This window comes from Candoia aspera, chromosome 12 (assembly GCF_035149785.1).
Source record: "Candoia aspera isolate rCanAsp1 chromosome 12, rCanAsp1.hap2, whole genome shotgun sequence".
Taxonomy (NCBI): Eukaryota; Metazoa; Chordata; class Lepidosauria; order Squamata; family Boidae; genus Candoia; species Candoia aspera.
The window spans coordinates 16,877,616-16,902,312 of NC_086164.1; the positions used below are offsets into that span (position 1 = coordinate 16,877,616).

The 24,697-nt window shown below is 41.4% G+C and overlaps 2 protein-coding genes across 2 annotated transcripts in view; one reads left to right on the forward strand and one right to left on the reverse strand.

Moving 5' to 3' along the window:
- COL4A5 (collagen type IV alpha 5 chain) overlaps positions 1-24,697 on the forward strand; it is a 669,904-nt gene that overhangs the window by 443,867 nt on the left and 201,340 nt on the right. The gene's annotated exons all lie outside the window — the stretch shown is intronic.
- Positions 1-24,697, reverse strand: part of AMMECR1 (AMMECR nuclear protein 1) — a 94,163-nt gene that overhangs the window by 59,727 nt on the left and 9,739 nt on the right. The window contains exon 2 of the mRNA XM_063313330.1: positions 2,496-2,606. Within this exon, the coding sequence (XP_063169400.1) occupies positions 2,496-2,606 (111 nt within the window). The remainder of the gene's footprint in view (positions 1-2,495; positions 2,607-24,697) is intronic.

Sequence of the window (24,697 nt, forward strand, 5' to 3'; positions counted from 1 at the left end):
CACTCATATATAAATGACAAATCAGGCTTTGCATGAATTCCATTCCTATTCATGCAATGCTAAACTCTGGCTGATCATTACCATGTGAATGCAGCCACAGTGTAAGCAAAACAATCTAGTGAATTTCAAGTCTTATTATTTTCTCTTGATGACAACTGCTCTCATCAGGGTCAGAAAGACATCATGCTCTGTCCCAAATATTTGTTCATTTTATGAACCCAAAGCAAAGAAAAAATAATAAATAATGTGAAATATGGACATGTATTCTTCTTGTGATACCTGGAGGAATATGAGTGCCTACTGTCATGATAAAATTATTAGCAGGAGTAAGAGGTATTAATCATAGATCCAGCAAGCCCCTGCTCCTGGAAAAACAAAATATTTTGAACTCCAAGGAGTCAATACCAGATCTATATACGCTAGATCTATTAAGTACTTCAGCTTTCAAGGATGAAAATTGTACTTCCAGGTACCAGGTAACAATTTATTGGAAGGTCTTCCCAGCTTAATACTCTGCCTTCAGAACTGAAAGGAAAATCAAAAGATCTTTTTAGCTTGCTTGACTTGAACTCCTAATGTTCTCATTCAAAGAATTAATTTAGCCCTAGAACTGGAGGCACACAAGCTCAGCCACAGAGCAATTCTTTCATTTTACATTTTATTTTAAAAAGTTCTGTCTTTCTATATCCCCACCAAGCTAGCAAATTTTAATCAAGGTGCCATTAAAACTTACAACCCATGATTCACTTGCTACGCAAAAGGAAGCAGTTTTCAGACATGGCCCATGCATACAAAGAAGTCTAAACATCATGAAAGTCTTTGTCTAAAGCAGTCTGAACAGCAAATGGGTTACAGGCATCATCACTGCTGCAACAGGCACTTGGCCACCAGACTTCGTGCTTAGTTCAGAAAGAAAACACTCTAAAATAAGGGCATAGTTTCTAATGCCCAGGAGACTCCCTGGTACCAAAAAATGTTATTTCTAAATTTAAAAGGAAGTGGGGAGGTTTGGGAATAGGAAAGAGAAGAGGCTATGGATCTGCTTTAGCTCTCAGAGCAGCCTTGTCCAGACAGATGTCCCCAGTGGCCCATCTTGACTAGGATAACAGGAACTCTAGTAGTCCAACTCAGTTGGAACCCTTGGAGATGCATGCCATGTCATAAAACAAGCCTGTCTTTGGGTTCAACACATGTATTTTTTAGAAGGAAAGGGAAAACAACCCCTTTTCTCTTCCTCTTTTTTTCGTAAGAGCCCATCTCCCCATCACATTGCTATAAAAGTTTCACATATTTAGGACTTGCCGCCCCACAGCCAAATGCTCAAGGCTTGCGGGAACACAGAAAGGTTTCTGTCGTCCAGCCCAGCATTCCGACTGGCAGAACAAGTCCGAAGTGTCAAATAGTTATCACACATTTGCTTGATTCTTTTAGCACAAAAGGGGAAAACTGCCAGCAGGAAGAGGAACGTTATTTTATTCTTCCCCTCAAAACTATTCTCAGCCTCCCTCCTTTACAACAAGGTCTTAACACGACTACATATCGGAGGACATTTGTCCTAAACAGGATCAATAGTTTTTAGAGAATGGGCATTGATGTAACAGTCTGTGTATGTCTTGCTTGAATAACATTATGACCAACACTAGGATGGAACAGGCCATACGTGAGGCAGAATACACTTCTAGTCCCTGGATTCCCCAATGGAGACGTGAAGAAAACATCAACGATCTCCAGTCTAGTGCATCAATCAAAGAACATACCACCCTTACCAACCCCCACAAACCCTAAAGCACAAGGCTAGCTGTAAGTGCTACAGACTGATGAACACTACACTAGGAAAGGTCGCAAGAAGAACACAAAAATGAACTATGAAAATTCTCTGCCACCCAGCGTCGTTGTGTGTGAGATGGGCAGCAGAGACATTTGATAAACAAGCAAACAAACAAACAAACAAACATAGTCTAATGTGACTTGTAGGCCATGAAGACTCTGGATAGCAAAGAGTTCTTACTACTTACCTCCCTAATCCAGCAGGTTTCCACTCAAGAGCAAGAACGTGGCCAAAGAAAAATGTATAATGAAAATGAGGAAAATTAAATGAAATGTAGCTGGCAGGAAGTACTGGTTGGAGAAATGGGAGAAAATGCCAGCCATTTTAGATTTCTGGACATGTTTTTTTTTTTTCACGGACATTGACTTTCTCCCCCCCCCCCATCTTTCAACCTCCAGTTCAAAAAGAGTAATAGAGCTGAAGTGGTCTGCTTTTTGGAGAGAAACGCTAGGAGAGAAGTCAATAAATACTCCAGTTACAGGCTATTTTAGGATTTAGGATAAAACAAACAAACCTAGATACCAAGACTTGGGAATGCCTGGAAAAAAAAATCTTACCGAGCAGCAGAAGCTCAAAAATTCCAGTGGGCCAATTTAGCAATGTAAGTGACATAAACCACAGCCCCCACCCCCTGCTCAAAGTTAAGAGAACAACAACAAAATCTTACCTAGTAAGTGTGTACTCCCTGAGTCCTGAATGCAGGTTCATGGCAGAAAAGGTACCTATACATCCACGCAACCTTTTGTCTCGGCCAATCTTCCACGTTACGAAGAGCGGGCTGTTGGATGAGATAAAAGAAGAAGAAGAATGACCAGCGTGCTACCTAACTGGGTCACGCTTCCCAACCTGGAGAACCGAACTGTGCCTGTAAAATGGCGGTGTCCCCATTACCAGAGAATTCCCAGTGTTTGCTTTATGCACCCTTCTCCAAAATCCTTAGAAGAGATGAGAACATTTTTCTTGGTGCTTTCTGAGCTTGCTACTCTCCTGAAGACGTTTTGTTACCGGACTAGGTAACACCATTGGTGCAGGTGGGAGTGGAATTTGTTGGCTGTTATATAGTTTACTAGCTTCACTGGAGTACTATTTCTTCCCTGATTGCTTTTTGGGTCGGATATTATAATCTTCTTTGATCGATCTTGTCCATCTGGAGTTGGTTCCTGCTTCTCTGGGTGTTGGTTGATGGGTATGTGATGAGAAAGGATATGTTTCCGCCTATTTTCCTCTTTCCTTGACCTTTGCTTTCTTTCTTTCTTTCTTTCTTTTTCTTTCTCTTTCTTTCTTTCTCTTTCTCTCTTTCTCTCTTTCTTTCTTGAGTGGCTTATAGATGGGGCATATGAGCAGCCCACAAACTCCATTCCCTCCTCCACTGATGATGTTAACTGGTCTGGTAATGAATGTCTGCAGAAGAGAAGCAAGCTCAGAGAATGCCAAGAACTTGACCCTCAGCTGCATATACATCCCACTGTGAGAATATGTTTCGCCACACCTGATTGTAAATGATGGCATTTCAGCACTGGTATCATCATTCATAGAAAATGAATGGGGCATGTCTGTTCTGCCAAGACTTGCACAACCTTTTCTGGGCAAAAAGGTTTATTTGCTCTTTGATTAGTGTTAACAGGAGCCCACTGCTCTTGGGGCCAAAGACAAGACCAAAATTATATTTGATTCCAGTTAATTTCAATTTAATGAAATTAATTGCAGCACTCCCATATATTTAATAATTTCCTATTTCTGTCATATTACAGTTTACAGTTTGGCTTCAATTAAGGGAAGGTGAAACTAAGCCATTCAAAGGACATTGGTTATGTACCTCTTGAGTAGATTTTGAGGGGGAAGTATTAGCACTTCCCTTCTCACATTCACACACAGGCTCTCTTCCTTTTTCTTTATGGGTGTGGAACAAGGTATCCCAAACATTATTATTTATAGTCCTAATGAGCAGACGGCTGCTAGGATAAAAAAGTACAAAGCATCCCGGATCAGACCAAAGCCCTACCAAGAAGTCCAACTCTCTCTTTCCAAAATGGCCAACCAGATGTTGTGAAAAATCCCATAAAACAGAGGGAAACGCTCTTCCTCAGGTCAAGCCCCCACCGTAATAGGCATATTGGATTAAAATATTACGGCACTGGATTATTTGAGTGTTCACAATTACTGCGATATAGTTCCATCACTTTCACAGATGGAACGTCAACGGGAGTTTTAACTCAAAGGGACAATGAGTCGGGAGAAGCACTTGAAGGGACACTTGTGCAAAACTAAGCAGAGCTTCTTCGTGCTGCCCCAACCTCAGATGTGTAAGGCTGTGCACCTCCAGTCCCATTGGATTTCATAAAGTATCACACCATTTTTGTCACCTTACTAGAGACAGGTGGAACAATATATGGCTGACTCTCTAGTTCAGTGTTTCTCAACCTTGGCAGCTTGAAGATGTGTGGACTTCAACTCCCAGAATTCCCCAGCCAGCATATGCTGGCTGGGGAATTCTGGGAGTTGAAGTCCACACATCTTCAAGCTGCCAAGGTTGAGAAACACTGCCCTAGTTAAAGAACAGGTATGGCCAGATCAGTTGCCAGTCAAGTAAGCAGATGCCATGTCTTCACCAACTTCTGTACAGAGAAAAAGACGAAAGAAACAAAGACAGAGAGAATGTATGGTGCTGTATTCGGCAGGCCACAGTAAGTTTTCTCACTGAGAAACCAGATAATTATAGGGTAATTTAATCTGTTTAAGCTAATTTTCAAGTTGCCTGCTGTGAGAGAGCTGCTAGCAATAAACTCGATCGCTCAGCATGCCATCCATATGCATCGTGCTTTACGAAGATGACATCGAGCCCTTGCCACAAATGAGTTACAGTATACGAGGATGACATGGATGATGAAGGAACAAGTAAAGACAGGTGGCGTTTGTGGCTATGGCCTTTACAAGGAATTAGGCTTGGCAGCACAAAAGGGTTGGGCATTCCTGCCATCACAGGTACTTTTTAATCTGCCTTCCATAGCCAATTAAACAAGAACAGAGCTTTGTCAGTCCTCAAGGGAGGCAAGATTTGGACATAGACTCATACCTAAATGCTATGGGTGGACTCCTTCTAGGGTACAGAGTTTTTAATCTACTTGCTTAAGAGAAAGCTTTTCCTGAGACGAGAATGACGCTCACCTCCAAGTTTGATTTTGGAAAACCCAAAGCTTGCGCCAGCCATCAAATGTTCGTTTATGCCTATGATTTCATCATAGCTTCCAAGCTCCCTTTGAAGGTCCACAGGTGACAGTTAACCTGGAATGCAACTATAGGTTCTCCTTCCAAGTGCTGAGCTGAGCTTAGCACCCAACTGTGCTAAGGCCCAAAGGCTGATTCCTGATTTTTGCAAAACGGGGCTGAGTTTGGAAGAGCTTTTATTAGAGGGAATTGAGGAGGGTCTATTTGTGCTGTGAAATCAAACTCCTTGATCCATGTGGAACCCATACTGGAGAATCCCTAAAGAATTATCTAGCTGGCTCCTGCTGGGACACATTTAACACTATGTCCCTAAGTAAGTGACCTGTTCTGTTAAAGGTTCATTCTAATTTTCACTAGAATCCTTAGAATGCAGCAGAAACTCAAAAGCATTTTAAAAAAATGAATAAAAACAGCTTGTCAATGGAATGGAGGTTCCCTGGCCCGTGATTTCAGACTTGTGTCTGAAACAAACCTGAATCCTAAGAATGAAGATGGGCATTGACTTTCTATTCATGCTTTTCAGCTGTAAATCAAAAAGAACTGTAACAACAGTTGCATGTGAAGTATTTTCTATCCATGATCTTTAAGGCACATTTTTAAAGAATAAGGGATCCTTAAGGCAAAGTATCAATGCCCATCAATGACATCAGGGAACAATAGCTGTTTTGCTGCAACGAGTCGTAGGTAGACATTACGCTCTTGCACGACGGAACCCAGAAATCACACTTCCTTAATTTACTAAATTGCTAATTACTTCCTAATGCTTAGCTGACTGTATACTTTCATGCATATAGAATGTTATATGCATATGTTGATTTAACTGGAGTCTAAATCACTATGAATATTTGTCTATTATGAAGGATAATAAAATCATTTGAAAATCAGAAGAGGCAAAGAGACCTTATTTTCCTATCTTATTTTCAAGCTATGGCCATTTACCAAACACTGAATACGTGGTGATAGATATTACGACACTGCAAATAAAACCTAAGTCTTTATCAACTTTCTTAATACTAAGGGTAATCAATGCAGTTCAGAGAAATAGATTAGGTTCCACCTTATTCATCTGCCAAGGATTCCCTTTATGCTGTACAAAATTCTAGGAAGTGTTGCTGGGCACATGTCCAAGTTATAGAAGAATGACATGCCGGCTAATTCGCTGCCCCAGCTCCATGTAAATTGGAAATATATTTTAACACATTCCCAATAGTAAATATTGTAGAGCATGGTTGACAAGGAAGGAAAAGATAGATAGGAAGAAAGGAAAGGAAGGGAGGGAGGGATGATGGAAAGAAGGATAGAGATAAAAGGAAGGATAGACAGACAGCTCTCTTAGGAAAGCTGCTATTTCTCACCAGGAAGCTGCTGCTAAATTTTGCAGAATCCCAGCAATTGTTGGGATGCTGTTTGAAAACCAATACAATAGGCAACATTTGCTATTTGAAACAGAATCCTACGTTATTCACAGCAGTAAGTTCTCTCTGGATAAAAACATTTGGAAAATGATACACTGTTTTCCTTATTTTTAATATATTCTTTACGCGGTTAGTTTTGTCCCTTCAGACCTGGATTCCCTTACAACATTACCTTATATCACACAACAGGGGAGAACTTCCAAATGGACTGTATTTTTATTTTTCAAATACACATTCTGAAGGACAATGCTTTAAGTACTTGCTAATTATTATTTGGAAAGAATGAATACTTTAAAATTGCTACTTGAAAGCAGAAAACAAACAGGAAAGAGATTAACAAGTTTATTTATTTATGAATTTATACACTGCTTCAAGGGAGGCTATGCTAAGCATCAATGGCAGCCAGTGCAATAACCTTAAAATATAGCAACACACAGTAACAGAAATACGATCTAAAATTATAGTAAAATTGTAATTAATGGAATATTCCTGGCTTCTTGAGCTCTACAGCAAGTCCCAAAGGTCTTCTGGAACAGCCAAGTGTTTACAAGCTTTTGGAAGGCCAGGACAGTGAGAGAACCCTTATCTCAGGAGGGTTTCTGATGTTCCTATCACCATCACATAATGTGCTGCTTCTTCTACAGAGCTAATGCCATTGTAAGTATCCACCCTTTGCACCATGACTTCACTTTTACAGAGTTCTATTCTAAAAGGCAAGGAAATACACAAGCATGTCAGCATTCAGCCAACACTGAGTGGCTGAATGCTGAATAAGTCAGAAATGACTATCTGAAGAGGCTTTCTCCTCCTTGACTGGACAGAAGTCATCATAAGTGGTAGCCATGCTTCACCAGTTTGGGCTATCACCACTAGCCCAGAATATGAAAAAACTGCCACCCAGGGTTGTTACCGAGTTGGGTGGACTTATGAACAGATAAATTAAAGGGCAATGACGCAACTGCTTAACAAATTGGACTGAAATACGGTGAGGAACAGCCACAGCCAAAGGGTAAGAAACTCTTGCCACACACACTGGCATTTGGTCTTTCGGGGCAAAGGAACGAAGTCCAAGCAGGCAAATTCTCCAGAGAGCACTGTTCAAAGCAGCCCAAACAATGAAAGTCAGCAGATTATAGGATAGCGATAAATACCTATTTATAGCAAAGTTGGCAGTTGGGCTCCTTCCTGGAGGGTGGGGAAAGACCTAGCCAAAAGAAAACCTTATTAATCAAAGTCTAAGAAAAACCACACAGACTTTAAACATCTGAACCCAACCTCAAAAGTACCATTTCAATGCATTTTAAGAATTCAAATATAATCTTCCCCTCATACGCCAAACACAAGGAAAGCCAATTCACACTTAGGTCTGTATCCCACTCCAGAGCCTCAGTTACAGCGCCCTCAGATTGAACTACATTAGAATGCCTTTGATCAATGAAGCTGCTGATACCAAGGCCCAGCTGGATGGCAAATGATATTTGGTGAGAACATCCAAAAAAGAGTCAGGCTACAGATATACCTACTTCAAGGGTGGCTTCGAGTTCACTGCAGGAAGATGAAATGCAGGTGGACGGGGAAGAAAAGATGAATCCGCGCAAAAATGTGGTGAATGCCACTCTTTAGGCTATGCTGGTTCCACGTCTAGCATTTGCAGAGCCAGTTTCTTGCTCAGAGACAATTCTTAAAAAGTAGAAACGGTGGGATGCTGCTTCTGCCAGAGCCACCAGCATGTGGACAACCCCAACGGGTATCATTAAACAGAACCTGCTCCCTACAACGCAATCTCCCCCTAAGTGCCAGCTCACTCAACAACTGGCTCCCCACTGTATGGGCTACAAAACCATTGACCCTGAATCACTGGTGAGAAGACAGTATCATTAAACAGAAACTGCTCCCTACAACGCAATCTCCCCCTAAGTGCCAGCTCACTCAACAACTGGCTCCCCACTGTATGGGCTACAAAACCATTGACCCTGCTGAATCACTGGTGAGAAGACAGTGGATGGCAAGCCACCAACCCCTGCATAAAACTTCAGTTGGGGTCAAGTGCAGGGGAGCGCACTGGACTGTCTTGATATGGCCATTGCAATACAAGCTGCGTCTACTGATACGTTTCCGAGTCCAATTCAAGGGGCTGGTTTTCAGGCATAAAGCCCAATATGGCTCATGGCCCGGTGTCTTCAAAACCAACTACCCCACAGAGATTGTGCCCTTCCAGTCTGAGGGTACAAAGAATGCCTGATGAAGGTCCCTGCCTAGTGAGAGGTATAACAAGAGGGGGCTCAAAAGTGGGCATTCGCAGTGGGGGGCTCCGCTGGAAGTTTGCCCCCCACCCCCTGTAAGGTGGTTCATACTCTCTTCTTTCAGAAGCTCATAAAAACTGTTCCAGCATTTACAGTGAAAACAGTAGGCTGTTCCTTTGGGACCTAAGAGCTGTAGAGCTCTCATTGCCAGGAATGTTACATTAATTCTGTTTTAAAAATTCTAGCCATATATTGTACTCTTTTATTGCATATTTATTTATCCATCCATCCATCCCACCTTTATCATTTTGATAAATAACTCAAGGCGGCGAACATACTGAATACTCCTTCCTCCTCCTATTTTCCCCACAACAACAACCCTGTGAGGTGGGTTGGACTGAGAGGGAGGGACTGGCCCAAGGTCGCCCCGACAGCTATATTATCGTATCTCATTGCTATAGTTGCACTGGCTGTGGCTGAGCCTTTTGCACACTACTTACAGAGTTGCCTTGACTGGTTTATAAATCCATCAAGAAAATACAGCGATGGCTCATTTTGCCCCATAGAAAGCAAATTTGAAACTTCACATCATTGTGTGTGTTCTCAAAAGTCCGGCAAAGAAACCATTTTCTTGCCCTCCCATCACTTTTCATGTGCTCCATGTGTTCATGGTGCACCACTTTGCAAGCACGAAATGCTTCTGCAAAGGCTATTGTGGCTTTAGCAACCCAAGAGTGATGGAGTGAACGTGAGGAAGCAGAAATGGGGGGGCTGGCAGACTACATGGCATTCCAAGGAAATGCTAAGCAATGCAAAAAGCTGTAATATTCATAATCATAGGTAAGTTGACATTCCCGCAAGTTGGGTCTTTGGGTCTAAACCAGTACCTCTCAAAATGCTGATCTCTAAGATTATCTGATAGCCATTCTGGGTAGCTGAGCGCAAATTGTTGCCCTCTGTCCCTCAGCCTGATCCATATCATGGACCTTAAGATAATGGAGGGGTGGGCTGCAGCCTTCTTGATTCCATCCCCCACTCCCCAACCCAGAGAAAACTCTTGCCTTGATACGACTGTGGTTGGCAACCTTGGCCTTTCCAGAGACTCTATATGGCCCCCAAAAATCCCAAGCCCACAGAGCCGTCCAGGAACTCATTCTGGCTACAAGCTGTACCACAAATTCTATTCCTTCTTCGGGAAGCCTTCTATTTCACATTAACGTCTTTCTTGCATCCAGTTCTCCATCCCCTCCATAACATTCTCAAGGTTTCCCCCTCTTGGGCTCTTTCACAATCAGCACAGAAATCTCTTTTCACTTTGGGAATTGCTGTGTATTCAGCTGCTTGAATCCACTTGGCCTTTAGACGGCCTATTCTGCTTTTAAGTCCTAGGTTGGCACACCGCAGAACCAGAAACGGCTACTGAGAAATACAATAAACTCAGCTGGGGCTTGCAAAGACTATCACACAACTTAAGTTTTAAATCTTCTTCCTCTCCTCCACAAAGTCTTTAAATGAAGTACTTTGAATGGTTTGTACGTGCCCGTTAATTTATTTATCTTCTGTCAGTGTGTGCTGACAGAAGATTGCTTAATCTATGAAGACTCTTTGGGCCTGGCTGCCCAGCTTGCTTATGTTAAAAAAATAAAAAAGGTAACATTAGATAAACTTTGCACCAGTTTATCGCCAGCAGCCAAGAATAATGGGAAGTGCCAGCAAATATTGTTACGTACACCGCCCATGGCTCAGAGTTAAGCTCATTCAGATCACCTATAAACGTAAGCTTTGATCAATTCAAAAGTAAAGTTTCCTTTGATGTGAGCTCAACTTCAGGTTGACTTCATGGACTTATTCATACTCATTTTCTTGGCAAATATACAAAAGTGGGTAATCATTTCTCTCTTCCAGGGTGCTCTTTTCAACTTTGAGATCTGTAGGCTAGACTGAGATTTAGTAACTTCTGGGATCTCCTAGCCAAGTACTAATCAGGTCTGACTCTGCTTAGCTTTCGTACTCCGCCAAGGCTTTTGGGGGTTGTCACCAAGCCGGGGCGTTACGCAATCCGATTTAATTAGTTGAGAAAGTTATCAGCTCTGTGTATGTTTCAAGACTTCTGGCACGCTGAAAGGGTAGAAAATTGAAGACAGATCGTGTGATTTGTAAGCAAGAAGCCACAGACTCATTCCATGACATTTCGGTGGTGTGAAAGCATACAGCTCCTGAGGAGTACTAGCTCTGAAGAGCAGACAGTGCAGAGCCAGACAGAGAAATAGTCTGATGTGTCATCATCCTATGTTCTTAAGCCCTTTTTCACACATCCTTTTATAAAGAAGGGGCTCTACCAGATAACGTATTCTTCTGTTAGCATCTGAGAAGACAAGGGCTGACTGAGGACAGAAAAACTAGTCTCATGTAGCTGCCACCAAAAACAAGTTCCCACATTGCTCCCTCTTCACTTCCTCCATACGTCACGTCTAGTCCTGGAAGACATATGACATAATCAGCACGGTGACATGCTATACGTTGCTAGTATTACATTTTCATGGGAAGTGAAAGTTGCAATGAGCTGTTATTTTTTGCAATACCAAGCATCGTGTGTAATAACATCAAATACTGGGCTCGGGAACTGTTTCTACCTTCTGAGAGAATGTGAGGCAATTTGTTCTTCATGAACTTGGGTTTTTTCAACAGGTAAGCATACAAGACCCACCAGTTATTGCTCATGTCTATATAACTACAGGGCCGAAAATATTCAAATCTGCATCTACTCTAAATTATGCCAGCAGCATACACCACAACTGTGACAACATGGGCATTAATTTAAAATTGTACTGTAGTTATGACTCCCACCAGGGTTGACTCCTTGGTAGACCAGATATCCCTACATCTGCTCTATCCTCTGCCCATATTTGCTATGTAATCCTAACGTTAAAGATACAGGAGCAGTCCTAAGCTTGTGCAAGCATCGATCTCAAGTGACAAAAGTAAGAACTTGCTCCTCGTTAGTAAAATCAATCTTTAAGAGCAGGAAGTTAATGAGATTGTTTGAGATCCGGGTTTCTATAGTGGCATCTTCTCCTAAAAAAGGAAGATTAAAACAGCCCTAAAATGACTCATCTAAGCCTAATAAGAAAACCCTGAAATTTATTCTCGAACAGTGTTTCTCAACCTTGGCAACTTTAAGATGTGCGGACATCAACTCCCAGGATTTGGGAGTGTTGGCTGGGGAATTCTGGGAGTTGACGTCCACACATCTTAAAGTTGCCAAGGTTGAGAAACACTGTTCTAGAAGATACTGAGAATCTCACAAGATGATGAAATTTAGGAATTCATCACTTCCTGAAAGTCTTTGGAAGGAGAGAATCTGACGGACTTTTCTGCCCTATCAAGCGGTTGTTTTGCACCCCCAACAGACCTGTTGCCCCCAGATTCCTTTTGGTTTGCTCATCAAGTGCTGATGTTTATGCCTGCTGCCCATAACAACAGTGAGAACGACAGAGAATAAAGGTGAAGGTAATCAGAAGACTTTGACACCTTCATCAACTTACCTGTAAAAGCTCCTCACTGCACTTTTCCACGAAGACCCCATAAAATTACACGCATAAAAATGATGGACAAGCTCACATCTCATACACATCCTTATTCATATTCACTGTCTGAGCAACATACAGGTAGTCCTCACTTAACGACCATTCAGCAACCGTTCAAAGTTGCAACAGCACTGAACGAGGAGACTTACAATAGGTCCTCACAGTAGCAGCCATCGCAGCGTCCCCACAGTCACATGATCACGATTTGGGTGCTTGGCAACTAGCTCACAATTACAACCATCACAGTGTCCTGCCCTCACGCGACCTTCACTGCCAGCTTCCCACAAGCAAAGTCAATGGGGAAGCTGGCAGGAGATTGCAAATGGCAATCACGTGATGTTGTGCTTAACAACTGCATGGGATTCACTTAACAGTGGCAACCAGAACTGCCACAACCGCTGTCATAAGTCGTTGTGGTCATGTGACATTGCACTTTAAGAGCATGTCGCTTAGCGACGGAGTTCCCAGTCCCAATTACTGTCATTAAGCAAGGACTACCTGCAGCTAGCAGTAACGTATTTTTGCACACCAAGAAGCACAAGCTTCATAGAACACCTTTACTTCTCTTCAAATTGAGCTCAGCACCTGATAACTTCCTGGCCATATCCATATGGCTTTCTTGGGAACAATACAGAAATGTTTGCCCATGTCTCTTTCTCAGATGTTTTTTTCAACTTCACAGTCTAGACTAAATTCCATCTACACTGTTCAGTGATGCAAGAGTTGAGAAATTTTAGGGTTGGAGCTTGGAGACTAAGAACCACCATAAAATTGTTCGCATATATAAAAATTATTCAGACAACTGAAATCAGATTTATCTTGCAGAAGCAGTTCACCTTTGCTATACTTTTAACATCAAGCCTAAACTCTTCAAAGCAAAAGGTTTTCAATTTCTGTTTTAAATCTTTCCATGTACCAAGCTAGTCGATACAGACTAAAATGTATTTATGAATGCGATTTTATCATAGCAGTAAATTTTATAATACAAGGTCTTAAAATTAAAGCTTTATTTCTATGAGTTTTTAAATCTCATGCTTACAATCCAAGACGGTGCTCTAAAATAACTGTTCTAAAAGCTCATAAAAAGCAACCATAGCCATGTTATTCTGTGGGGAGAAATCCAAAATCCATTGCAATGTAATATCCATTACAGGTAGTCCTTGCTTCAACAACCACTCGTTTAGTGATGTTTCGGACTTATGACAGTGCTGAAAAAGCCAACTTATAACCAGTCCTCACACTTATGACCATCGCAGCGTCCCCATGGCCATGTGATCATGGTTTGGGCGCTTGGCAACCAGTTCACATTTATGACCATCACAGTGTCCCGTGGTCATGTGATTGCAATTTTCGACCTTCCCAGCTGGCTTCTGGCACGCAAAATCAATGGAGAACTGTGTGATTCGCTTAATGACTGCTGCAAAAAGGGTTGTAAAATTGGGTTGGATTCACTTAATGACCATTTCACTTAGCAACCAAAATTCCGGTCCCAATTGTGGTTGTTATGAAAGGACTACCTGTATAGGACAACTGAAGTACCACATGTAAGCAAGTATTTTCATCAGATAAGATGTTACAAAAATTAGCGGATCAGGAACACACAAGAAAGCCCAAACATTAAAGGTACTAGAGATGTTTTTTTATTAAAATCAGCCCTGAGTATATGTAGGTGCTGGAATCAGAATACAGCTACTTTGGGGAGATAGAGGAAATGGTTGTTCCCCTCAGCTCTGAAAACAGAAACGCCTTCAGTCCCCAATCTGTCTCTTGTCATGGTCAAGGCATACCAAGGATCTTCATCTAGCAAAGAGAGAGAAAGACGAGAGAACCATCGATCTTCCCATCAAGGACGTCAGAGGATAATTTTGATTGCTGCACTAGATATAAAGTTAATTTAGCAAAATATTATACGTTACTGGACCTTTGAAATATGTAGCCTCTTCTTTAGACTGCATACAATTATTATTATTAGATTTTTATCCTACCTTTTAAAAAATATATATAACTCAAGGTGGCAAACATACCTCATACTCCTGCCTCCTTTTTTCCCTACAACAGCCTTGTGATCTGCATTGGGCTGAGAGGGAGGGACAGGCCCAGGGTCACCCAGCCGGCTTTCATGCCTAAGGCAGGACTAGAACTCACAGCCTCCTGGTTTCTAGGCCAGCACCTTAATGACTACACCAAACTGACTCTCCTGTGCTTTGCACTCTGATTTTGGTAAGACCCAGATAATGAAAAGCAAACCAACGCTTAACTTAAGAAACATCATGCACATCACCCATGATCAACCTCTACGTCACCCTCCCTCCATCTTCTGGCACAAGCATAACAACAGTCAACACTACATATGGATTGCCCTGTCATAGATTGATAGCTCCATGCTACATTGAAGAGAGCAGTGGCTGGCTGGGGAATTCTGGGAATTTAAGTCCACACATCTTAAAGTTGGCAAGGTTGAGAAATACCAGAAGAGTGTGTTTCCTCAACAGTCTAATGTGTTCTTCCAAATATGTGGCTGATTCAAGAACATCCAGTAGCACATCCAGATGCCTCTGTCCTGTATCTCGGAATCTTATGCTGAAACTCAAGTTGAGCCTTGCACTGTAGGCAATCACGTGGCAAACTATGTCAGCACCCAAAGATAAAGAAGATGTGGTTAAGCCGAACAGAAACATCTGGAGTAGGGAAGGGCTATTAGCTAACTGCATTGCAAGCATGTTGCATATCAGTGGGCAGTCAGAGAAACAGAAATAGTAACTGATCAATTGATTATTGTGGATTATTGTTAAGTTGGTGTCAACTCTTAGAAATCATGTGGAGAGAGCTTTGCCAGGATGATCTGTCACTGACCTGGCCTTTCAAGTCCTCCAACAGTAAAATAAATAAAAATAAAGCCCTCTTCCCAGTTTAAAGACTTTGTATTTAAAGTCTAGGTGCGAAGATTACTGCAGATGCTGACTGCAGTCAAGAAATCAGAAGACGCTTAATCCTTGGGAGAAGAGCAATGACAAATCTCGATAAAATAGTTAAGAGCAGAGACATCACACTGACAACAAAGGTCCGCATAGTTAAAGCAATGGTGTTCCCCGTAGTAACATATGGCTGCGAGAGCTGGACCATAAGGAAGGCTGAGAGAAGAAAGATAGATGCTTTTGAACTGTGGTGCTGGAGGAAAATTCTGAGAGTGCCTTGGACTGCAAGAAGATCAAACCAGTCCATCCTCCAGGAAATAAAGCCAGACTGCTCACTTGAGGGAATGATATTAAAGGCAAAACTGAAATACTTTGGCCACATAATGAGAAGACAGGACACCCTGGAGAAGATGCTGATGCCAGGGAGAGAGGAAGGCAGAAGGAAGAGGGGCCGACCAAGGGCAAGGTAGATGGATGACATTCTAGAGGTGACGCACTCGTCCCTGGGGGAGCTGGGGGTGTTGATGACTGACAGGAAGCTCTGGCGTGGGCTGGTCCATGAAGTCACGAAGAGTCGGAAGCGACTGAACAAATAAACAACAACAACCCAGTTTAAGCACTATGTTAGCCAATCTAAAATTCCACTCTCACTTTATTACTGATTTTAGACTCAAAGCACTCGCTTGTTACAGAATATTTCTGAACTGAATTGTACAGTCAGCAAAACAGAACTACAGCATCACCAAACCGAAAAGAGTGCAGCATATCAGCAACAGCAGTGGCATATACAAAATCAAAAATTTACTTCACGCTAGTTCAAAAATTATTGTCATACAATATTTGATAGAACACCAGTATCAGGAGCTTGGCCAAACTGTCCTTGAAAAGAGTTAAACATAACTGAAATGAAATGTATTAGCCCACACCGATGCAAGCTGCATGAAGTTTAGAGATACACCATGCCATTATGACAAATTAATATTGTGGATGCATCAGTGGGAGGTTAAAACATTCTTCTGCTTAAAATGTAATGGGGACAGACATAGTAGTCCAGCCAAATAAACACAAGATTAACTTTTCATCTTCAATATGAAAGATGGGGGGGGGAGGAATGGAAGCAGTTATATTACTAAGGAAATGGGAACACAAACGACCCAGCAAACGCATGGGAATCAACAAGGAGCCAACTTGGAACATGACTGCCTTGCCACAAAACCCTTCTTGCCAATAAAAAACTCAAATTTCCAAGCCCACAGCTCTCTCCTTGCTCAGGAGAGCTTGGAAAGAGGACGATGGTTTCAATTTCTGACCTCAAACTGTAGTGGCCCCACATCCAAGAACTGCAGCAAGCCAAACAACATTCTGGAAGTTATGGCAACTCAATTGCCAATTACAACTGAGTTCGGAGAAATAGGCATTTTTCCCCCTATAAAAATTGCACCAGGTCTTCACAGCATGATCCGGAATCAAAATCCAGGAGCATCTACTTTTATTCACCGGCTGTGCCCACACGTAAGGCTAAACTAGGATCTTAACCATCGTTTCTTGAACAAATCATAATTGCCTGGGTTTGCATGCGGTGGAAGGCATAGCAGGCGCGTTTATACAGGAGACAGCGTTATGTCTGAAACAGGCTGACGGCCCCTGGTGAATTCTACGCAGGAAAGCAATCACGCCCGTATGTGGGACACTCCAGAGAGGGAGATAAACTTCTCCACCGAAGACATTTGGAGACACATCTCCTAAGAAGGTTTGGTTCTCTCCCTTGAGGACAATTTTTTGCTTCTTCCATGCATGTGAACTGAATTCCGTCATAATTAAAGAAAATACAGAGATGGGCACAGAGGTGCAGTATGGAGCCAAATCTGCTTGATTCTCCTATGACTACAGAAAGGAAGCACTGAAAGGGGTCTTGGAAATCAGCGAGTCCCATCTGCTGCCCGCTGTAGGAATCTTCTGTTGCCTCACTTGGCGGGTGATGATTAATGGAACCGGTGGCAGCCTCTCTTTATCTACAGAGCTTCTGGGTTTATCTAGCTTTGCTGAAACCATGAAACAAGCACACCTAGCTAGGAAGGAGGAGACTCCAAGTCAGGTCCAGCCCCTGGCACTTTCCCTTGTTCTGTCCCAGAACTGAAAAAAAGCAAGGCATGAACTCTTCTCTCCCGCCAAAGGCCTGCTACTGGCCAAATTAAAAAAAAACAACCGAACACTTTCCACATGAGCTAAATTTTGGTTCTTTGGCACTCTACAACTATTAAGGTGTGATCACACCCACTGGCTTTCATTAGCTAAGTGGAAGAGCGTGGCTTTGTGTGAACAAGACCGCAGAGCAGTCCTAAAAAGAGGGAACAACAGTAGTTTTCATTCTAACTGAATGTATATCCCCAATGTACGACTAACTGGACAGAGGTGAGCTGACAAAAAAATGTAGAATTCTGGGTTTCCTCCTAGGCACTAATGCCAAAGTCAGCACTTCTCCAGACCAAGCAATTTCTTATCAGGACAATCCTCTAAAGCAGTGTTTCTCAACCTTGGCATCTTTAAGACAGGTGGACTTCAACTTCCAGAATTCCCCAGCCAGCATATGCTGGCTGGGAAATTCTGGAAGTCCACCTGTCTTAAAGATGCCAAGGTTGAGAAACACTGCTCTAGTGGAATGAGACTTCTGTTCATTCCAAATGTGAATCTAGCAAATTCCCCTTGAAACCCAAGACAGCATATTGTAAATATTAAATTCTGAAAATATTAAGTTCTGAACATGAGAGCCAGTTGGGTGTGGTGAGTAAAGGCACCATGCTATAAACCAGGAGACCATGAGATCTAGTCCTGTCTTAGCCATGAGGTCAGCTGGGTGACTTTGGATCAGTCATACTGGCTGGGGAATTATGGGAGTTAAAGTCCACCCATCTTAAAGTTGCCACGGTTGAGAAACACTGCTATAGAAATTTGACAATTATAGCTTCTGTGATATTCCTCGGGAAAGCAGCTTGCAACATTTTTCAGCCCTATCAGTTTCCACTGGTTTTCCATGAGTAGCTATGCTGCAAACATAAAAGCATCTTTTAAAAACATTTTAAGAATCCCTATTATGTTTTAGGAAAGCCAATATAACTTGGCTTTTGAAGAAAACCCTGGGAGTGGAACTACTATGAGTAATGAGCCCCAACACGGGGTTTTGTTTGATACTTTGATTATTATTCACGGCTGAAAAGGTTTGTAATTACAATCGTGACTTCAAATGGTTGATGTTTAATCTTTTTACTCAAATAAGGAAATGTCAGCTTCAATCGCTCAGTCTCCCTTTGGAATGAAGCAGCGCAGAAGGGAAGGAATCAGATGATGGGGTGGGATGGGATGGGGTGGGATGGGATGGGATGGGAGGATAGGATAGGAATCAGATAAAGGGAGGTGAAGAGATCAAAGGATAGGATAGGATAGAATAGGACAGGAATCAGATAACAGGATAGGAAAAGCTGGCTAGCGAGCTCCAGCACAGAACTGCCTTAAAAATACAGTGGGGACACAAGGAAGAACGGACAGATAGCAGGTAATTAATGGCTGCTGTGGAAAAAATCATCAGCACAATTCAGCATAAATCATCCCGAATAGCTCTGCGAGAGACAGACAGAGATAAAAGCTGGTTGTCTTAGGCTCCAGTCAGATGTCTCAGCCACAAAATTATCTTCTCTCATCCAAGGCTAGCTCAACCCTTAGGCTGTAGCACTTTAATGAAGAGAGCTCTGGGAAAATCTCACAAAAGAAAGTGGGGTGGGGGAGGAGTGTTAATTGTTAATTGCTGCTTAGAAAGGTATGACCAGTATGCTGCTTTTAAATTTAATCTCAGTTTAAGTCTTGAAGCAAGATTTGTATGTGCTGTGGTTCCTGTCTGGGTGTAACCCAGTCTGGAGATAATTAAATGAATGGAGGTAATTAAAAATTGCAGCAATGACATGCAATGGGTGGAGCATGGTAGCAGCAAACAATTGAATGGAGGGAGAAATGGCTTTATTTATTTATTTTTGAATAGTTATCCATTTAACTGGCCTTATCTTCCCATTTATAAAAACAAATCTTAAAAAACAGTTTAATTTTTAAAAGTATAAAGCAAATACCATTTGAATAAAAGTTTCAGAAAAAGAAACAAATCATGGAAGATAAAGAAAGGAGAATTATGGTGTAACCTTAGTGAGAGAGTAAAATATAAATGTACTTTTAACTGCTGTTAAAAAAAATCAGAAGCCCCTTCCTTCCTTCCTTCCTTCCTTCCTTCCTTCCTTCCTTCCTTCCTTCCTTCCTTCCTTCTCAATTTCTCATTACTTTTCTCTGTTCTTCTTCTCTTCAATTCAAAATTGGAAGGAAGGAAGGGAGAAAGCAGGCTCCAAATTTCCCAGACAGAAGGCCATCAAAGAGAGAGAGAGAGATGGTGAGCAAATTCACTTGACATTTCTAAATACTTTTCACAGCCCAGCTTGCTACATCTGGTTTTGGAATAACGGACCAGGCCAGGCCAGTGTAATTAGATCTCACTGTTCCAGGTAAATTTGATGGATTTACCAAATCTGATAATTTAGAACTAGGTTTACCCGATTAAATTAGTTCATCCAAGAGAGACTGACATCCTGTTCCCCATGCTAATTAGTTTCCCTCAACATCTCTTAGGGAACTGCCATCAATGAAGTCACTGCAGAATGGAAACGTCCAAATATAATTCTAATCAAGCAGACCCCCCCTCAAAAAAAATAAAAAATAAAAAGTCATAGTTGATAACATTTAGAACAGCTGTGATGTCCAGCAGTCCCCCTTCCCAATCCCTTCCACCAACTGCCCACTTGGATAGCCAAGAACTTCAACCATATTCCCAAACTCTGCCAGGAAGATTCCAATTACCTTTCCTCCATCAAATCTCAAAATCAATGTCAGATTACTCAGCCTAATTTGCATGCTTTATATTTGTTCTATAACTTTCTGATCCTTCCTCTTCTTTCTCATTGCCAAAATCCATTCAACGATCTTTGCAGGAACCCCTGCTGAGCACCACACTGCTATCTCTTTAGCACATGGCATTCATGAAACACTTGAAGACGCTACTGTTTAAAGCATTACCAATTTCATGTGTAAATGATGAAAAGTAAATCAGGGCAACTCTGCAAAATGTCTTAATGTTTACAAGAAAAATATGTAGGGGAAAAGAGAATTGCATTACTTCTTCCCTTGGGCATTTCAAATATTCCATTATAAGGAATATTTCTCATCTTGCAAAAACAAGGGGGGAAACTTCACCTACAGATGCAAGACCCTTTACCCTAACTTTGCCCAATCTCTCTGCAATTATTCTCTAAGGATGATAGGAATTATATTCTCACATGTCCAGCTGGCCCCCAGTTTGAGAAGACTGATCTAGAGTATTAGATTGATTATGTGCCATCAAGTCTTTTTCAACTCCTAGTAACCACAAAGATAGATTTTCTCCATGAAGAGTATTAATTAGCTATTATTATCCTGACTGTTGTGTGTTTTTCCTATACCTTGAGCCATTTTTGAAACCCTTATAGGTAGAAAATCTAGTAGTTAAGCTGTTGGACTAGGAAAACTCAAGTTCAAAGCCATCTTCAGCCACTGAAACTCATTGGGTGCCAGTCAGTCAGTCACAGTCTAACCTACCTTACAAGTTTGCTGGGGTTAAAAATGGAGAGTGATTGACATATAAGCCACTTTGAGCTCCTGGAGGAAAGGTGGGATGTAAGAAAATCCAACAAATTATATGCCTTGGCCATTCTCTATGGACACCTGCAAATGGTGCATTAAGGAACAGAAAACAGGCACAGTGTTTAGAACACTTGCTGTTCTAACTCTAAACTCAACTGAGCATGATGTTAAAGCTGGCAAGCAATAGCACAAAATTACCTTCTAAACCAGAATCAGAAATTACTAATTCAAGTGGGCTTCCAGTTCTGGTTTGACGGGAAAGCGCGCTAATTATTTTGCAGATTCGGACACAGCGACAAAGTCCTGGTTATGCTACAAGGCAAATGGAAATGGAAAAATGCACAGTAGCCGAGCCTTCTTCCACTGAGGGCCCTTTGGATGTGATGGGATACAATGCCCAGAAAAACGCAGCTAATGGGATGGGTTATTATGGGAATTGTAGGCCAACAATCCAGAAAGCCTTGGGTGGGGGAAGGCTGCCCAACCCTACAATTAATTTTCATTCCTTGAACTGACTTAGAGAAACAGCTCCCATTTGCACAATTTCCTAGCTGTACTGGAGTTATTTTTGCACAGAACACAACAGTTAAAAAATAAAACATGCCGCTGATTTCTGTCTTACCATGATTAACTTATTTTATCAAGACTGCTTTGAACACTGGCATCCAAATACCAGAGAACAAAGAATTCCAAAGCCTCACTGGAAGTTTGTCAACCAACACAAGCAACTTCAGTGTCCCTAGACATAATCTGCTGCTGAGACAAAAACCCCGACAGAAGAAACAAAACAATAACACGAATAGGCAAATATACAAACTAATTATTAGCTCAAAGTAATCTTCTCACAAAATACTTGAGAAAACGATCAACGCTGTTTTGAAACAATCAATGGAAAACATCAGATGAGGTGGTTTTACAGCATGGTCTCACCATTATTTCTCTCTGTGTTCAAAGAACACCCAAAAGGAACATGCTACAAAGGATAAGGAAAAATCACACTGCAGCTTTCAAACCATCCCTTTCTCAAGTTCATTTGACACTCATCTGTACCAAAACCGCACTCTCTTTCCAAATGACTGTGCATCAGATATCACCATTCCATTCATAATTATCCTGTTGCTATTGTACTATTTAAAAGTCTCAATTTCATAAAGTAATCAATCTCTACAATTTGTTCCTGCAAACCACTTGCAAGCAGGTGACTTCTTTAATAATCATTTTACCTGGATGTACTTTGATGCAACTCAGTGTTACTATCTAAATTCCTTTCTGTAAAACACCAAAATCGAATGATTATGGAAAGCCCTTATCTTCATACTTTCTAATAAGCTGTCGGTTGTACTTTTAGTTGCATTTGTGTGTGTGTGTGTGTTTTAAAGCATTTATACACTCCTTTTCCAAAGCAAATTGGAAATTGGATGCAAATTGTCAGTTAAGATGGTCCCTAGAGCCACAAATTTAAAACGAAAATAACTACAATCTAGGAAAACTTGAGATTTATTTGCAAAAAGAATCATTATTTTGCTTGGATATAGCAATTCTGTGGTAGCCAAAATCTCCCCACTCACCCACACAAAAAATTTAATTAAGTTTTTAGTGAAGACTGCAACACTGTTTTTTTTAAGTGATGAACATATCCTTGAATAGTGAAGAATTTACCAGCTCCTATTTCCCAAGCATTTTCTAGAGTAAACAAGGATCCAAAAAACGTGGGACTTCAAAAACCTTGTCTATGTCAGTAAGCAAAAAAAAAAAAAAAGGAATTTTCTAACCCAGCCTTTCCCAATCTGATATACTGGACTTCAGCTCCATATTTCCAGCCATCATGACTGTGATCTCCTCAGTCATGATTACATGTCAGTAATCAAATCACACCAGATGCCAGCAACTTATCTGCTAAGTTCTTTTATCCACAAAGAACTTGGGGAAAAGTCATACCAAGCTGATGAAACCTCAAAGAATGGAGGAGACTGTAAATGTTCTCTGCTGCCTGAAAACAGTTTTGCCTGCAAGCCCTGCTTTGACTCTGACAGAGATGGTCCATCCCGTTACTCAAGCTTAATGAGACTCAGCCTAAGTTTGCCCCAATCTCCTTCTGCACTTCAAATACAGAACAATCCTAATCTTAAGGTCTGATTCCCATGAAGTTGCACAAGAACATTTCTAAGACAAACATTGATGCCCAAGCAAAAATTACATATTTTTCATCAAAACATTCAGCACAGAGAACTAGCAAGGATATTCCAGGAAGTAATCCCTAAATGGTTTACTGAAAGGAGTTCCACGGGGAATATATTTCCGATTAGCCACAAACTAACCTGTGGGAGGAATTAATTTCTGACACATTAATTAAATGCAGAGCTGAAACGAAAGCTCCTTAGCTGATGCATTTGACGAGGGGCTTTAGTCCACAAAAGCTTATCCTATCTGGGCACCCCCCAAAATTGTAGACAAATTCCTAACACAGTCATTACCGAAAGGCACAAGTTAGGAAGGTGGCTTCAAAAGGGACACCCCTTTCTCCTAAAAAAAAGTCTATATGGAAGAAGACTTAACACAGAATCAGAGATTGTTATGTTTGGGGGGGGGCAGAAATTGGGGCTGGGGGAGGGAGCTGACAAGACCAAGCCAAAAATGAAACACAGTCACTGATCTCAGCATTCATTCCTGCTAATTTCTTTGTAACTTCATTCACAACATATGATGGAACATGACTTCTGTAAATCATATAAACCCATTAAACAGCTCTAATCAAAATACATGTGAAGAAGGAGCTTTAGAGATAATTAGCTGATATATATATCAATGCTTTACAAGCACGGGTTCCTAGCAAGGGTAAGATAGGCAGAGAGGTCTACTAAAATTCAGTACAGGATGCAATTTTAGTAGTTCTGCAATGAATTTATGTAAGACTGGAAGGCAATAGCAGGAATTTAACCCCGCCCTTTTGTAGAATGTACACCTGAGGATGTCCCTCTGGGCAAGAGCCTGTGCATCTCAAAAGGTGCCAGACCAAAGTGACTTCCAAGGGCTACTGCAGAAAGAGAAGCATCATGTGTGACTAGCCCTTTCTCTTGTGATCAGTATGAATTTAGTGAACTGAAAAAAGCAAGCCCTTTCAAAGGGTCCTGGTAAAGAAACAATTCCGTAGAAAAAGACATGTTGAAGGCAGAAAGTCTCAAAGGCGGGCATCTCCCAGCAAGAAAATTATCTGGCAAGGCTGAAAGTGACCTTCGCATAAAATCTCAAAAAGCCACGGCCAGGGTATTGTCACCCTGGCTAATATGCTCAGTATGTGCTACATTGATAAGCAGGCAACAGGCAGACTGTTTGTAGTTTTGCATCACCAAGTATTTACTACAAATTAAGGGATCTGCAAAGCCACAGGATGAGACTGGGCAAGCTTCAGTAGCATTCGAGTCATTCAAGATTACTAAAATTGTAGGTGCAAAGTTCACTCTAAGTTAAGACGACTCAACCTTTTCATATCCTATCTTGCAAAGTGTAAAAATTCTGTTATTACACTTGCAAGACAATTTGTCTTCTCCGAGGAAAATGGGCACGGGGTATTTAAGGCAAAGAACACGGGTAGAACAAATGTTAGAACATCTGAATGAGGCTTTCCCAGTTTATAAGTCTCCTTTGAATTCCAGCCTTTATTCTAATTTCAGCTCTTTGTATTCATCCAATTACATTTATCCTACTGGTCAGTTAGATTGTATTGAGAATTCAAGATACTGCAAAGATGTGTTTTTTGCTGGTTTGTTGAAAAGCT